At 34.0% G+C, this 15685-nt stretch overlaps 1 protein-coding gene across 2 annotated transcripts in view; it reads left to right on the forward strand.

Annotated features, from left to right (window-relative positions):
- Positions 1-15685, forward strand: part of KCNT2 (potassium sodium-activated channel subfamily T member 2) — a 369346-nt gene that overhangs the window by 96814 nt on the left and 256847 nt on the right. For both annotated transcript variants that reach the window (XM_082654683.1, XM_082654684.1), the window contains exons 2-3: positions 9866-9945; positions 12154-12253. In XM_082654683.1, coding sequence (XP_082510809.1) covers positions 9866-9945; positions 12154-12253 — 180 coding nt within the window. The remainder of the gene's footprint in view (positions 1-9865; positions 9946-12153; positions 12254-15685) is intronic.

Consider the following 15685-nt stretch of genomic DNA (forward strand, 5'->3'; position numbering starts at 1 on the left):
ACACTTCCTGTGCTCAAGCCATTTTAACTTCTTTTAATTCCATAAGTGTACTATACTTTTTCTCACATTTTTTTTCCCTTTGTACCTGCCATTTCTTCTACTTTTTTTTTTTTTTTTTTTTTTTTTTTTTGCGGTACACGGGCCTCTCACTGTTGTGGCCTCTCCCATTGCGGAGCACAGGCTCCAGACGCGCAGGCTCAGCGGCCATGGCTCACGGGTGCAGCCGCTCCGCGGCATGTGGGATCCTCCCGGACCAGGGCACGAACCCATGTCCCCTGCATCGGCAGGCGGACTCTCAACCACTGCACCACCAGGGGAGCCCTCACCATTATTTTTTAATAAGAGTTTAAAATTTTCCTTAATCTATGTAAAGGTGATTTAATCCATATGGTGTGAGATAGGAGTCCAATTTCACTTTTTTTTCCTATTTGGATAACTGTTTAAAAAATCAATTTATTGAAAGTTCCTCTTTTTACTATTGACCTGTCATACTCTTTTTGTTACATAATAATATTCAATATATGCATGAGTCAATTTCTTGACTGTTTTATTCCACGAATCAATTTTTCTTTCTCGGTGCCATACTTATAATCTTTTAATTACTGTAGGATCATAAGTCTTGATATCAGGTAGGGAAAATATCTACTCTTTATTCTTCTTCACAAATGTCTTATTTAGTTTAATCTTTCACCCTCTATAGAATCAGCTTATCAAGTTCCACAACATTGCCCATGTGATTTTGATTGGAATTTTATAGAACCTTTGGTTTATTTTATAATATAAATACCAAATTGTTTTCCAAAGCATTTGGGACAACTTAAATTATGCTGGTAATTAATAAGAAGCCCTTATTAGAGGAGGAACTGTTAGAGTACAATTTTCAAAAGGTTAAAAGATCATGTCCCTCATCCAAATACGAAATGAAAACTTGTCAAAACTTATATTCAACTCATTGATTAAGGAGGGAAACAGTACTAATTTAAAACTGGTAGAGTATTGAAGAAGCTAGGTATTTCCAGGCAATGTCAAAATAAGGTGGTTGGGTTAGCAGCCCCACCTCCAGAAGTCCTACGGGTCCATGTGCATTAACCTTTGGAGCTTTCTCTTTTGTTGGGTGGAGGTTCTTTGCATGTCTACTTGACACAACTTTGCTTACTAAGGTCTGTTCCTCCATGGTGGTAAAAATGCACAGAAAATACAAAGTCAGCATTTTATTAAAAGAACATCTAGTAATCTCTTTTGCTTACTTCCAACTTTTGGATAATTTTCCTGACAAAACTGACAGCAAATGTTTCTGTAGTGTAACAGTTTCACATTTTAACTGTATCATTTTTACCTTCTTGGACAGTTTGGGAAAAAAGTATTGGGAAAGTACTCTGAGAGAAACTTATTTGACTGTTAAAATAAGATGATAACCAGATTTTTAGATTACTGCTATGTTGTTTGTCATATACATAGGTTTAAATTGATTTGACATTTAGATTTTATGTTATTTAGTAAAAATATAGACAATATATTTATTACTTATTAGAAAAGTGCATGATTTTTTTCTTATTTTTTCATAATAAACCAACAAAACCTAAAAATCCATTTATGTATGTAAGAGAATTGTGAAAAAATGGTGCACTGTTAACATAGAGGAATATATAGAAGAATACCATGCAGTGTTAAAAATGACAATCTAGGCCTGCATCTTCTATGATTGAGTAAAAATAATTACGTTATAAATCAGCAGATGTAGGATAATTTCCTTTATACTGTTGTTTAAATAATTGACATGTCACCAGATGCTTGTAAATGAAGCAAAACTAAGTTTATTTAAACTCCCTGAAGTTAGTGAGTAAGCATTAGCAATGCTTCAGAAGATGATGTTAGAAGTGAGATATTTATTAGGCTTTGGAATAAGGGCTCAAGTGGTGTAAGAGGGATCTTTCATGGTGAAAAAGGATAAGTCACTTAGCATTGGCGGACACAGCAAAGTGAGGGTTTTGAACTCTTAATGAGTAATAAGTAAAAAGACAATGCAAGTCTTAATGTCTTATAAATAAGTGATGTGTTTGCCTAGGTAAATGGACTGTTGTCCCCAATAAATTGATCTGTAGGAGTTTTCTGGGGTAAACTGAAGTTATTTATTGCCTTATATCCTCATTTTTCCTAAGCAAATATCTTGGAGGAATCAACTACATCAAATTGGCATCAGTGATCCACAGTTTTTGTTTTTCCCTTTATAAGTGTTTATTCTAGGAATATTTTTAAGCTACCAACATACCAGAAAAAAGTTATTTGCCATTGTCCAGTTGTTTGTCTCACGTAGAAAGTATCTTCTTTAATTTTCATAACCTGTTAATGGAAATAATATCCACATTTTACAGAGAATAAATGTTAGGAAATCTGATAATCAGATGCATATCATCTGATTCCAAAGTCTGTGCTCTTATCCCTCTTAGCTGTTATACTTCACTACAAAATAAACAAATAAATGAACATACCAACAAACTATTGTGGAAAAAAATTCAGTTTCTCTAGAAAACCCATTAGATTTATTGTAATATTTATTGAGTGAAATTCTATTTGTGACTGTTTCCCCCTCTTTCTCCAAATTGTGGGACCATGTCTTTAACTGTATTCAACCCAGTATGATTTATCTATTAAAATCATATATGTTACTTAAGTAAGAATATTAAGTAATAAAATAAATCCTAAAGAAATGTGTGTTCCCAGTGAGCTGTGCCTATTACTGATCTATGACTTTTGAGGTGCAGAATGGGAGAGGGCTTGCAGAACTGATTTAAAATCTTATGACATTGGTGCAAAGAATTCAATAAAACTAAAAGGTGCTTCTTTCATTGCATATGGAAGTCTTTGTGTAATTTCCAGTTTCATACTAACAACTAGCATCTGTTGATCATGCCCTGACTATTTGACACCCAATAGCTTCCTCCCCCAAAACACACACATTTCTTCCCAAACTGGGCTTTGCTATTTAATCATGCCGCCCATTCCTAGCAATCCTGGGCTGTGGGAGCATTGTTATATTTTTCCTTCAAGGCTTTAAAATGACTGGTGCAAGAGTCCAATCTGAGTTAGAAATTACATGGTGTCTTCTATCCTCTTCTTATCTTATATGCATACAGAAAAAGCAAAGAGGGTTTACATGTTGTAGTTGTTATGAGTTTTGATTGGGAGGCCGTTAGGCTTGTGGTGAGGCCATGCTACCTGTAGTCGTTATTATGTAAGTTTATCCACCTTCCTGTGGCTAACAGCTTTATACTTTACGAACGTATGTTTACATTTATGCATGTTCATATATTTGTGTATATATATATCTTTATACCCTGTATGAGTATGTATATATACCTACTTGATCCAGACCTGCCCGCCACCACGCAGTTGGGCCAAGGTATGAAGAAGCAAAATCTTTTTGCAATTTAAGGGTGAAAAAAGTGTATCTTTATACCTAAATAAAGCTAAATACTTATTCTAGCTTTCTTTATGTTTTGCTTCCTGTGCATAGGCTTAAGTTAAATTGGGATTGCTTAAATTTAATTATTTTTAGAAAAATGGGGAAGTACAGAGAGTAGGTCCTGAAAATGAACATTGACATGAGGACATGAGTTTTCAAACTGAAGAGAGACTTGAATAAAAAAGTACTCCTGGGTGGACTTGTAAATTTTTTTCCCATGGAAACCACAAATCTGTTATTTCCAGCTACCAGCAAGCTGTGATTACCAAGGAGTGACAAAAGCATAAATGCTATTATTGAGGGGTATCAGCATTATCCAGAATGAAAGAAAATTGATGAGTGATTAGCACCCCAGGTTCTTTCCTCATTACCATTACATCTATCTATCTATCTATTTATCTATCGTCACTATATAAAAATATATATCTATTTAAACATATATATATATGTACATGTACTATATATAAACATATATCTGTTTAAACGCATATATATGTGTGTATATATATATGTGTATATATATATATACATATGCATATAATAATAGCTGGTTTCCCTTTCTGAAAATGACATTATTTAAAATTTTATTTTTAAGATGCAGAGAATGCTATTGAAAGTCTCCAGAATTAATCTCTGCCTCCTTATAAGATGTTACCAACTAAAAGAGGTGGGAAAGTTAGGCTTGCATAATTATGAAAAGAATAAGATGGGCAAAAAGATGTTGGGAAATGCTTTAGGAAGGACTCCAAAGTATTTAAAGTGAGGTTATTTTTTGTGTATGTAGTAAAGATTGGAAGCCAGGTAGAAGGCCTTTGGAAGCACTTGAGCATGAACTGGTGAAACTAATTTTTTTAAATGAGAAATTAATGGTAGGCTTATTTTTTAATTTATTGTTTTACAAGGTTCCACTTGAATGGTAGCTCTGTTAAATAATTTAGTTACCTGAAGTTAAGAGTGAATATTTGGAAATGGACAGGAACCTGGTTTAGAGTCAATAATCAAAGGGCAGTATTAAACAAACACTTCTCAGTGCCCCTGTGTGGGTTTGGTGTTTGCAGTCCTCTTTTGTAAGACTTTACAGGTGACCTAGAACTCTCCTAATAATGAAGAACTAACTTGATGAGGAGGCAGGAAGCAAGAAGTAGTAACAGAAGGACCAGTGTCCCAATTCTGTCTCAGTACTAGCTATAAATTTGGGCAAGTCGCTAAAATTATTTGAATTGAAGTTTTTTCTCTATAAAATAAAGTTGATGGTGGCCTTACCCAAGTCATAGCAACACTGTAAAAATTAAATCAATCAACAGTAGTGGATTTTTTTCTAAATGTTCATTAAATCATGGGGAGATGGTGCAAATAAACAAACACATCCAAATTAATAAAACTGAAAAAAAAAAAAAGCTGCAGGGAATGATCATTAATCACAAGGTAGACCAAGTTGGAATAAGAGCTTACGAGGATTCAGCTCACCACAAACCCAAGTTTTGCATCCTCAAAATAGTTATAACCTAAGGAAAGGAAGATGACTTTATCTATTCCACTACACTATCGACTCAGAGTCCTTAAGGTTTGTACCAAAGAAAGAACTGGGGACCTTCATTCAGGCATTGAACAGGAATAGGTCCCTAATAGGTCTCAAGTAACTTAAGAGATACTTAAGACATAAACATGAACAATATGGTCCCAACCCTCATGGAGCTTACAATCTAATGGACTTACTTCATATGACTAAGAAGCGCTACCGTCACCATCACAGAGAATGATTGGAAGGGAAGAACAACAGTTAGACCAGAAAGTCCAGGTAGATATTGCCTTGTTTGAATGAGTGTAGTAATAGAAAAACTGGTACCTGGACTCCATGACCAATATCACAGGATCAGAGGAAAGCAGGAAGGGAAAAGCACCAAGTGGACACAGAGGAAGAATTTTCCTTTGGTAATGATCTGTATGTAGCATAATTTCCAAAAGAGAATATCTGCAAAACTTTGGCATCCTAAACAGAGTCCAAGGCATTATTAGAGCAAAAAAAAAAAAGTGTTTCTGAAAGAATGGTGCACTGACAACCTGGGTCAGAATTATTTTTGGTATTTTAAAGAAAGTAAACAAGAATTTTAAGACTGAAACAAGGAAATTGCCTTTTAACAAGATCCTGCATAATTTTTATGCTAAATTCAAGTAACCAGAGCAATGGAAAATGGGAAAAAAATAAAACATTTAAATCAGTATTAAGGCAGTTGATATTGTTAAGACAAATTGATGATGGTTATACAAAAAAATCTCTATATACTTAAAATTGTTCCAGAGAATAAAATATCTGGAGAGTTTTTCAGTCTGTATTTGAAGATATTAGAATAATCTAAAGGTAATAGCACATCAATCTTAGTTATGAGCATAGAAGAAAATCTCCTAAAATATAGGAAAATGAATCCAGCAGTAAATTACATGAATAGTTCACTATTACAAAAACAACTTATTCCACAACTGAAAAAAATAATTGCCTAATAGAAAAACTATTAAAATAGTTTACCAAATCAATAAATCAAGAGAAAAACAAAAATGTACCATCAACTAATAGATTCAAGACAGGTTTTTTTTAACATCAACATTCATTCATTCCTGTTATGAGTTTTAGTAAAACATAAGTATTTATTGCAATCTCATAGTCAACAATATAATTACTGCTATAGCACTAGAAGCCTTCTAAGAATGCACACCATGGTTATTTGATTATTTTTTTTTCATCAAAAGGTTCTAGTCAACGTAATAAGACAAGAACAATAAAATGGGAATACAAATATTGGAGATTTCCAGATGACATGATTGCCTAGAAAACTCAGAAAATAAACCTGAAAAATATCACTACCTATGAGAGAGTTCAACATGGTAGTCAGTTACAGTATCAAAAACAAAAGTTAAAGGTTGGAACAAAACACTTTTAGAATAGCAAACAATATAATAGGATCTGCCCAAATAAAACATTGTTGACCAACATAAAAATAATGTTATTAACCAATGGTAACATATGTCAGTAAGAACAGATATGACCTAATAAGGATTGCAACTCCACTTTATTTTTTATTACATACACCCATTTCCACTATTATATTAGGATAAATGTGACAAAATGATCTTAATTTTATTTTGAGTATAAACATGTGGAAAAATCACATTTTAAGGATTGATGAGGGCAGATTTGCCCTGGTGTATTGTTCAAAACCATATAGTTTGAGTCCACTAAAATGACCTCCTGGATGGAGGTAAGTTCAGATAAAGTTAGATGGGAGGAGGCAGGCCATAAAAGAGGAAGGAAGGAAGGAAGAGAAGAAGGAAAGAGGGAGAGCAGAAGAGAGGAAGGAAGGAAGGAGGGAAGAAAAGGAGGAAGGAAGGAAGGAAAAGCACATTTAAATCTGGAAAGGGAAATACTAGGAGGATGTTGAAAATCAACTAAAATCATGAAAAAAATGGGGAAAGATAAAAAGTAAGCTCTGTCCTAAATCTCTGAGTACTAGAGAACTTTATGGTGCTGGAGAGTTCCTGAAAGTGTACAGTACACTAAGTGGCGTTGATTCCCAAAGAGTTGCCGTTGGATCAAATAAAAGAAAAATCCACTCCATATTATAAATAGTAAACCCAAAGGACATTTTTTTGTACCTGTTAGAAGACATGGGTCAAAAAGCATTTTGTTTGTTTTTTGTTTGTTTTTTTTCATTTTAGCTTTGAAAAGCATTTGTATAAATTTATGCTTTAATATCATCCATGGTCCGCAGTGATATTGACTTGGAGAGATCGCTAGATTAATTAAGAGTTTTGGGCTTCCCTGGTGGCCCAGTGGTTAAGAATCCGCCTGCCCATACAGGGGACAAGGGTTCGAGCCCTAGTCCGGGAAGATCCCACATGCAGTGGGGCAACTAAGCCCGTGCACCACAACTACCGAACCTGTGCTCTAGAGACCGTAAGTCACAACTGCTGAGCCCATGTGCCACAACTACTGAGCCCACGTGCCTAGAGCCCATGCTCCGCAAAAAGAGAAGCCGCCACAATGAGAAGCCCATGCACCACAATGAAGATTAGCCCCTGCTCGCCGCAAGTAGAGAAAGCCAGCATGCAGCAACAAAGATCCAACACAGCCAAAAATATAAAATAAAATAACATAAATTAATTAAAAAAAGAAAGAATTTTACTTCACACGATATTATACTTAAAATGGAATTTCGAAGTCATTTAATGAGAGACCTCACACCATGCAAAATTGTTTTTACCTCAGGAAAAAAATCCAGTCACTTGCAAGCTCTTATCTAGTCTTTGGCACATTTATATGGATTGGCGAGCTCTCCACTTTATAATGATGGCCATTTCAAAATCGGGTAATATCATTCATAATCTCATATTTTTCTATAATTAATCCTATACAATAGAGCATCATATTATGAATCATCTCACTTTAGTAGTGATGGTCACTTCAGTATTTAAAGACAGCCATTTTGTTAGTGCATATTCTTCATATTTAGGTTAAACACTTCCAGTTCCTTAAACTTGTCATCCAATGAAATACTTTCCAGATCCCTCATTTTTTGCTTCAGGCTTTAGATGATCTCATTTTAGTTGAAAAATGCACCTCTATTATATACCCAGTACTGCACTCCTGATATTAACTGAAGAATGGACTCATATTTTTATAAATTGGATAATTCTAGGAAGCAAATCTACATGGCCTTTGCTTTATTACTTGTGTATTAGCCATATGTCCTCTCAAATTTGCTTTTGTATCCATAGCAAATATGAACTAATTTAGATTGATATTAGTGTTACAGTTGCTTTATTTAAAATAAAGTCCTTTTCATTTGATAAACAAGGGAAATAGAGCCAATCATGGCTTTCCAAGATACTAGTGGAGTTGTGGGACTGCATGTGTGTACATGTACTTTTATAGCATGTGAGTGTGAAGGTTTGCATATATGTGAAGTGGTATGTGCGTGCACACAGGCATGCATATAGAGGTGTTCTGCTAGAAGATATTGTTTTTTCATGGCTTCTTGCTAAAGAAATTAACAAGTAAAGAGAATCATGATTTATGTGTTGATTTTTGTGATTTTACATATAAAGTAAAAAAGAGGACAGTAAATGACAAAATGATGCAAAGAAGAGAAAAAATGTTTATGGGTGAGGATATTTTCTTTAGGAATAAGAGAAAAAGAGCAATTCAAGTCTTCTGGAAGGTGTAACAGATAAAACTTGTTTTGCAATTGATAACAAAAGCCCTTTTGTTTTTATGGCCTAAGAGATATTGCTTTTAAAACATTCATAGATCTTCTTGAACATGCAGCTTAGAATTTAGGAGTGAAATATTTCTGTAGTACATGTCAATTATTTTTTCTCCAGTTTTATCTCTTTTGTGTACTCCTGCAAAACAAAAAACAAACAAAAAACTATCTCATTTATATAGATTACCTTATCAAAATTCTGTCACATAAGGAAAAATGAAATTATGTCTTTGTTGTTTGTGTAAGCATTAAAATATTTTCTTAATTTTTTTAGAATCCTAGCCTATAACAAATATGTTTGAGACTATTTAACTAAGAAAATTTCAGATGATGATTATTCACAAGTTACCATGCACTGAACACAATGTATCTTTTCACTCAGTATTTTGAAAATATTATTTAAGCCCTATCACATAAGAGAAGTTTGCTAGAATTTAGGGAGAAAGCAAATGCATTTATTAGAACGCTATTATGTTTTAGAGTGTTGGTATCAGTTTATAGTAGATTAAATGTAGAATATTCAGTCCCTTAACTGATTTGTCTGGTTTGTAACTTCTCTATGGTGACTTTAACATGCCACTTGCACTACCACTCCTTTGTTGATCCATATATATTTTAATATGAGCTAGATAAATAAAAAGGTAAAGTGTTCCATACGTGGTGTCCCAAATAGTCTCAAATAGTCTCAAGATAAAGTGAAGACTTGCTAGAAATAGATTTTCAGGCCCAGTCCCTTAAGTTTCAGATACAGTAGATCTGGAGTGATTAGTTCAACCTGAATTTCTTAAGCATGCAGTTGATTCTGATGACAGGAAAAGAATTAGGAAAACGCTCATGAAAAATTATTCCAAAAACACATATGAAAGACTTTTGCATTATTGCTGTTTGGAATCACCCATACCACTCATCATATCCACTGATACAAATAATCAAATCAACTACATATGATATTTGAACTGACTATATCTTTAAAATTGGAAAGTAACTGCTTCTCTCAAAAATAAAAAATTAGCATTTTACTCAATTCTCCTTTTCTGTGGTGGGGATTCACTCAAAGTATACAATGTATCACATCAAATAATTTATTTTTATTTTCTTATATATTAGTCTTTAGATTAATTATGTTTTTATTTTTTGTTTGCAGGGTGCAAGTTGAATTTTATATGAATGAAAACACATTTAAAGAGAGACTAAAGTTATTTTTTATCAAAAACCAGAGATCAAGTAAGTCTTTAATTTTATTCCCCTGTGTATATATTTGTATATATGTTTACCTTAAAAAATTCCAGCTTTGCAATCCTTTTGCAAAATATCTTTTATAGAGAGAAGTAAAATTGATAGTCTTATCTGCTGGGCATTAAAGTTTAGAAAACAATAGATGTTACATCTGGTGGTGTCAAGTCAAGGTTTCTTGACTATTTTACTTCTTGAAATCCCACATCAGTAAGTAGACTTCTGAGTGGACCATTTGGATTGCTAGGAACATTGAGGAAAATCATTTAAGTGAGGGTTCCCCATATTTTAACTGTGAGGGATACCAAAACTTGTTTTGAGAAGACTCTGGTGATTCCAAGTGACCATAATGGGGAATAATTTTCTGGTTTAGTGATTTAGTAGGGAAGAGTTTCCCCATCACACCTAATAACAAGAAACATGTAGGCTGTTCCGAAAGGTACAGATTACTAACATCCTCCCCTGGAGATTTAAAATCAGAAAGTATAGAGCTAAGCTCAGCATATAACATCTCAGTGATCCTTATCATCAAAAAACCTTGGGAAACATTGGAACTTCAAGGAGGCATGAAATCAGCATAGTCACTGACCTCCTAAGCCTGTTCAGGCTTGAAGTGCCAGTCATACTTGCCTCCCCCTAGTACCATGTACTTTGAAAAAGCCGTAAATAATGAACCAATATGCAGTTTTTTCATGTGATTGTTGCTTAAGATGTCAAGAAGCATTGAGAGGTCTACATTAGACTGGTGTAGACTTTGCTCGTTTTGAATTTTGACCTCCTGGGGTGGTCTAAATTAAGTTGTGCTTCTTTAGAGTTCATAGAGAGAAACTTGAGTTATGAGCAGTTACCCAAATACTGACTACAGGGAATATTTCAGTCTGTAAGGCACACAGGTTAGAGAATCTTAATGGCTGGTTAGTTTTAGGATTAGGCTAATAATAACTAATGCTTCTGTAATCCAGTTGTTTTGAATTCCCAAGGTGGAATCCCACCAATAGATGTTACCTGGAGAGGCCACATCATTTGCATAGAAGGTTTCCTTTATTTTAAAAATTTTACTAAAAATTTTCTTTCTCCAGGCCAGAAGGAATAGATGTATTATTTGAATACTTTAACAACAGCCAGCTTTGACTAAGCTGTCATTTGAAGAGATCCGTTCTATAAAACCAGGGCAATTTCATTAACAGTTTAGAAGACTTTATAAAGAAGCTAAACCATAAGTACCTAGCATTTTAGTAGGAAAACCCAGGAAAAATTGCACAATTAATAAGCATTAACCTTTTACTGTTAAGAAATATTACCTCAGGTACACTCACTTATAGCAGAGTAAAAACAAAATGGCATTTTATTTCCAGATTTTATTGAGAATTAATTATAGGAAGACCTCAAAATTTTATTCACAGTCTGTGAATCAGTTACCACCTGATAATGGCAGGAAAGGTAATGCTTCTATTAATCAGACTTTAAACATGTTTTGCTTAATATTAATTACTCTTCTTCATCATCAAGTATTATAGGCTGCATAACTGTGAGCGACACAGTTTCAAAGATACATACATGGCAGTCTTAATTCCCACAAATTTTTTTTTAAGATTTCATTGGTATTTAAACCTAAAGTAAAAAGTTGGTGGAGTCTCAAAAATGTGTCTGCGTGTGTGTGTGTGTGTGTGCTTGTGTATTTCCCAGCATATGCTATTAGGATTTCTCTATAATTATATAATTACTAATTAAATGTATAATACATAATTATTTACATGATTATAATTTCTCTACAATCAAACCTACAAGGTGCTCAGAAGATACAAGATTTATAACTTACCCTGTGAATTTGTAAGCAGCTAGATTTTCTGGCTAGTTAAAATTTATTCCAAAATTCATGGATCTATAAAATGCTTAAACTTCTAAGCATACTTGAACCAATCTTGATCGGACATGATTTTTGTGGCTTCTGAATGCTCAAATGTAGATTTACTCTTAGTGTATAATATTCAGTCATTTGCGGTTCATACATTCTGTCATTCTCATTTTTTGTTTCAATATTTAGCCACCTAGAACTTCAGAGTGGGTAAGCAATTATGGTATTGTAGATTCTAAACACAATTTGAGTGCTGTACTTAAAGCTGATATTTTTGACAATTCTTTTTAATCTTTTGTGGACTGAGTTCAAATGAAAATCCAATTTTTGTTGTTTGTTTAAAGGTCTAAGAATACGTCTGTTCAATTTTTCTCTCAAATTATTAAGCTGCTTTTTGTACATAATCCGAGTGCTACTAGAAAACCCTTCACAAGGAAATGAATGGTAAGGTATCTTTGTCTGATTTTCTACAATATTCTTTTGATTAGTTTAAATTGTATTATAAGTTTTGAGGTAAAACTGGTAAAAATAACATTATATTAGTTTCAGGTGTACAACGTAATAATTTGATCTTTGTGTACATGAGAAAGCGATCACCACCATAAGTCTAGTTACCATACGTCACCATACAATCCATCCCCTTTACCCATTTTACCCCATTCTCTTCCTTTTCCTCTGATAACCAGCAATCAATGAGTTTTGTTTTGTTAGCATGTTTTGTTTTTTTTATGTTCTACATATAAGTGAAATCATATGGTATTTGTCTTTCTCTATCTGACTTATTTTACTTAGCATAGTGCCCTCTAGGTCCAACCATGTTGTCACAAATGTCAAGATTTCCTTCTTTTTATGGCTGAATAACACATTTCATTGTGGGTGTGTATATATACATACACACCACATCTTCTTTATTCATATATCCATCAATAAACACTTAGGTTGTTTCCATATCTTAGCTATTGTAAACACTACTGCAATGAACATAGGGGTTATCTTTTTGAATTAGTGTTTTGGGGGATTTTTAGGGGATAAATACCCAGAAGTAGAATAGCTGGATTATATAGTAGTTTTATTTTTAATTTTTTGAGGAACCACCATACTGTTTTCCACAGTGGTTGCACCAACTTACATTCTCACCAATAGTGTAAGAGGATTTCCTTTTCTCTGAAACCTCTTCAACATTTTTTATTTCTTTTCTTTTTAATAATGGCCATTCTAACAGGTGGGAGGTGATATCTCATTGTGATTTTGATTTGCATTTTCCTAATAATTAGTAATGTTGAGAACATTTTCATGTACCAGTTGGACATCTGTATGTCTTCTTTGGAAAAATGTCTATCTGGATCCTATGACCATTTTTATTCCAATTTTTTTTTTTTTTTTTTTTGCTGTTGAGTTGAATGAGTTCTTTAATATTTGGGGTATTAACTCCTTATCAGATATATGATTTGCAAATATTTTTCCCATTTTAGGTTGCCTTTTCATTTTATTGATGGTATCCTTTCCTGTGCAGAAGCTTTTTAGTTTGAAATAGTCCCACTTTTTAATTTTTGCTTTTGTTGCCTTTGCTTTTGGTGTCAGATTCAAAAAATCATCACCAAGGCCTAGGTCAAGGGACTTACCACCTATGTTTTCTGCTAGGAGTCTTAAGGTTTCAGGTCTTACATTCAAGTTTTTAATCCATTTTGGATTAATTTTTATGTATTGTGTAAGAGAGTGGTCTACTTTCATTTTTTATGTGTGTCCTGTTTCCTGAACACAGTTTATTGAAGAGATTGTCTTTTACCCATTGTATATTCATGGCTCCTTTGTCATTAATTAATTGACCATATATGTGTGCATTTATTTCTGGGCTCTATATTCTGTTTCATTGATCTGTGTATCTTTTTTATGCCAATACCATGCTATTTTGGTTACTATAGCTTTGTAGTATAGTTTGAAATCAAGGAGCATGATTCCTCCAGGTTTGTTCTTCTTTCTCAAGATGCTCGGCTATTCAGAGTCTTTTGTAGTTCCATAGAAATGTGTAAATTGGTTGTTTTAGTACTGTGAAAAATGTCATTGGAATTTTGATAGAGATTGAATTGAATCTGTAGATCACTTTGGGTAGTATGGACATTTAAACAATATTAATTCTTCCACTCCATGAATACAGAATAGCTTTCCATTTCTTTGTGTCTTATTCAATACCTTTTATCAATGTCTTAGAGCTTTCAGTGTACAGGTCTTTCACTTCCTTGGCTAAATTTACTTCTAGGTATTTTACTCTTTCTGATGCAATTGTAAATGGGGTTGTTTTCTTAATTTCTCTTTTTGATATTTCATTATAATTTATAGAAATGCACAGATTTCTGTACAGTCATTCTAGGTATCCAAAGGGAGTTGCTGCCAGGACCCCTGCACAGATACCAAAATCCATGGATGCTCAAGTCCCTTTTAGGAAATGGCATAGTATTTGCGTATAACCCATGAACATCCTTCCATATACTTTATATCATCTCTAAATTGCTTACAATACTGAATATAGTATAAATGCTATGTAAATAGCTGCCAGCATGTGGCAAATTCAAGTTTTGATTTTTGGAAATTTCTGGAATTTTTTTCAAATACTTTTTATTTATTTATTTATTTTTTTGCGGTATGTGGGCCTCTCACTGTTGTGGCCTCTCCCGTTGCAGAGCACAGGCTCCGGACGCACAGGCTCAGCAGCCATGGCTCACGGGCCCAGCTGCTCCACGGCATGTGGGATCTTCCCAGACCGGGGCATGAACCCGCGTCCCCTGCATCAGCAGGTGGACTCTCAACCACTGCACCACCAGGGAAGCCCCTCAAATACTTTTGATCCATGGTTGATTGAATCAACAGATGTAAAACCCATGGATAAGGAGGGTTGACTGTACATTGATTTTCTATCCTGCAACTTTGCTGAATTCATTTATTAGTTCTAATATTTTTTTTGTGTAGTTTTTAAGGTTTGCTATATGTAGTCTTATGTCATCTGCAAATAATTCCAGTTTTACTTCTTTCTTTCCAATTTGGATGATTTTGTTTCTTTTCCTTGCCTAACTGCTGTGCCTAGGACTTCCAATACTATGTTTATAAAAGAGGCAAGAGTAGGCATCCTTGTCTTGTTCCTGATCTTAGAGGGAAAGCTTTCAAATTTTCATTGAGTATGTTGTTAGCTGTAGGTTGGTGTATATGACCTTCATGATGTTGAGGTACATTCCTTCTATACCTACTTAGTTGAGAGTTTTTAATCATAAGTGGATGTTGAATCAAAATTAAACAATGCCTTTTTTGCATCTATTGAGATGATTATATAATTTTCATCTATTTTGTTAATGCAGTTAATGTTTTTTTTTAAACATCTTTATTGAAGTGTAATTGCTTTACAATGGTGTGTTAGTTTCTGCTGTATAACAAAGTGAATCAGCTATACGTATACATATATCTCCAAATCCCCTCAACTTGCATCTCCCTCCACCCTTCCTATCCCACCCCTCGAGGTGGATACAAAGCACCGAGCTGATCTCCCTCTGCGATGCAGCTGCTTCCCACTAGCTAGCTATTTTACATTTAGTAGTGTATATATGTCCATGCCACTCTCTCACTTTGTCCCAGCTTACCCTTCCCCCTCCCCGTGTCCTCAAGTCCATTCTCTACATCTGCATCTTTATTCCTGTCCTGCCCCTATGTTCTTCATAACCTTTTTTTTTTTTTTTTTAGATTCCATATATACATGTGTTAGCTTAAGGTATTTGTTTTTTCTCTTTCCGACTTACTTCACTCTGTATGACAGACTCTAGGTTCATGCACCTCACTACAAATAACTCAATTTTGTTTCCTTTTATGGCTGAGTAATATTCCATTGTATAT

This window comes from Grampus griseus (genome assembly GCF_964374135.1).
Source record: "Grampus griseus genome assembly, chromosome: 1".
Lineage (NCBI taxonomy): Eukaryota > Metazoa > Chordata > Mammalia > Artiodactyla > Delphinidae > Grampus > Grampus griseus.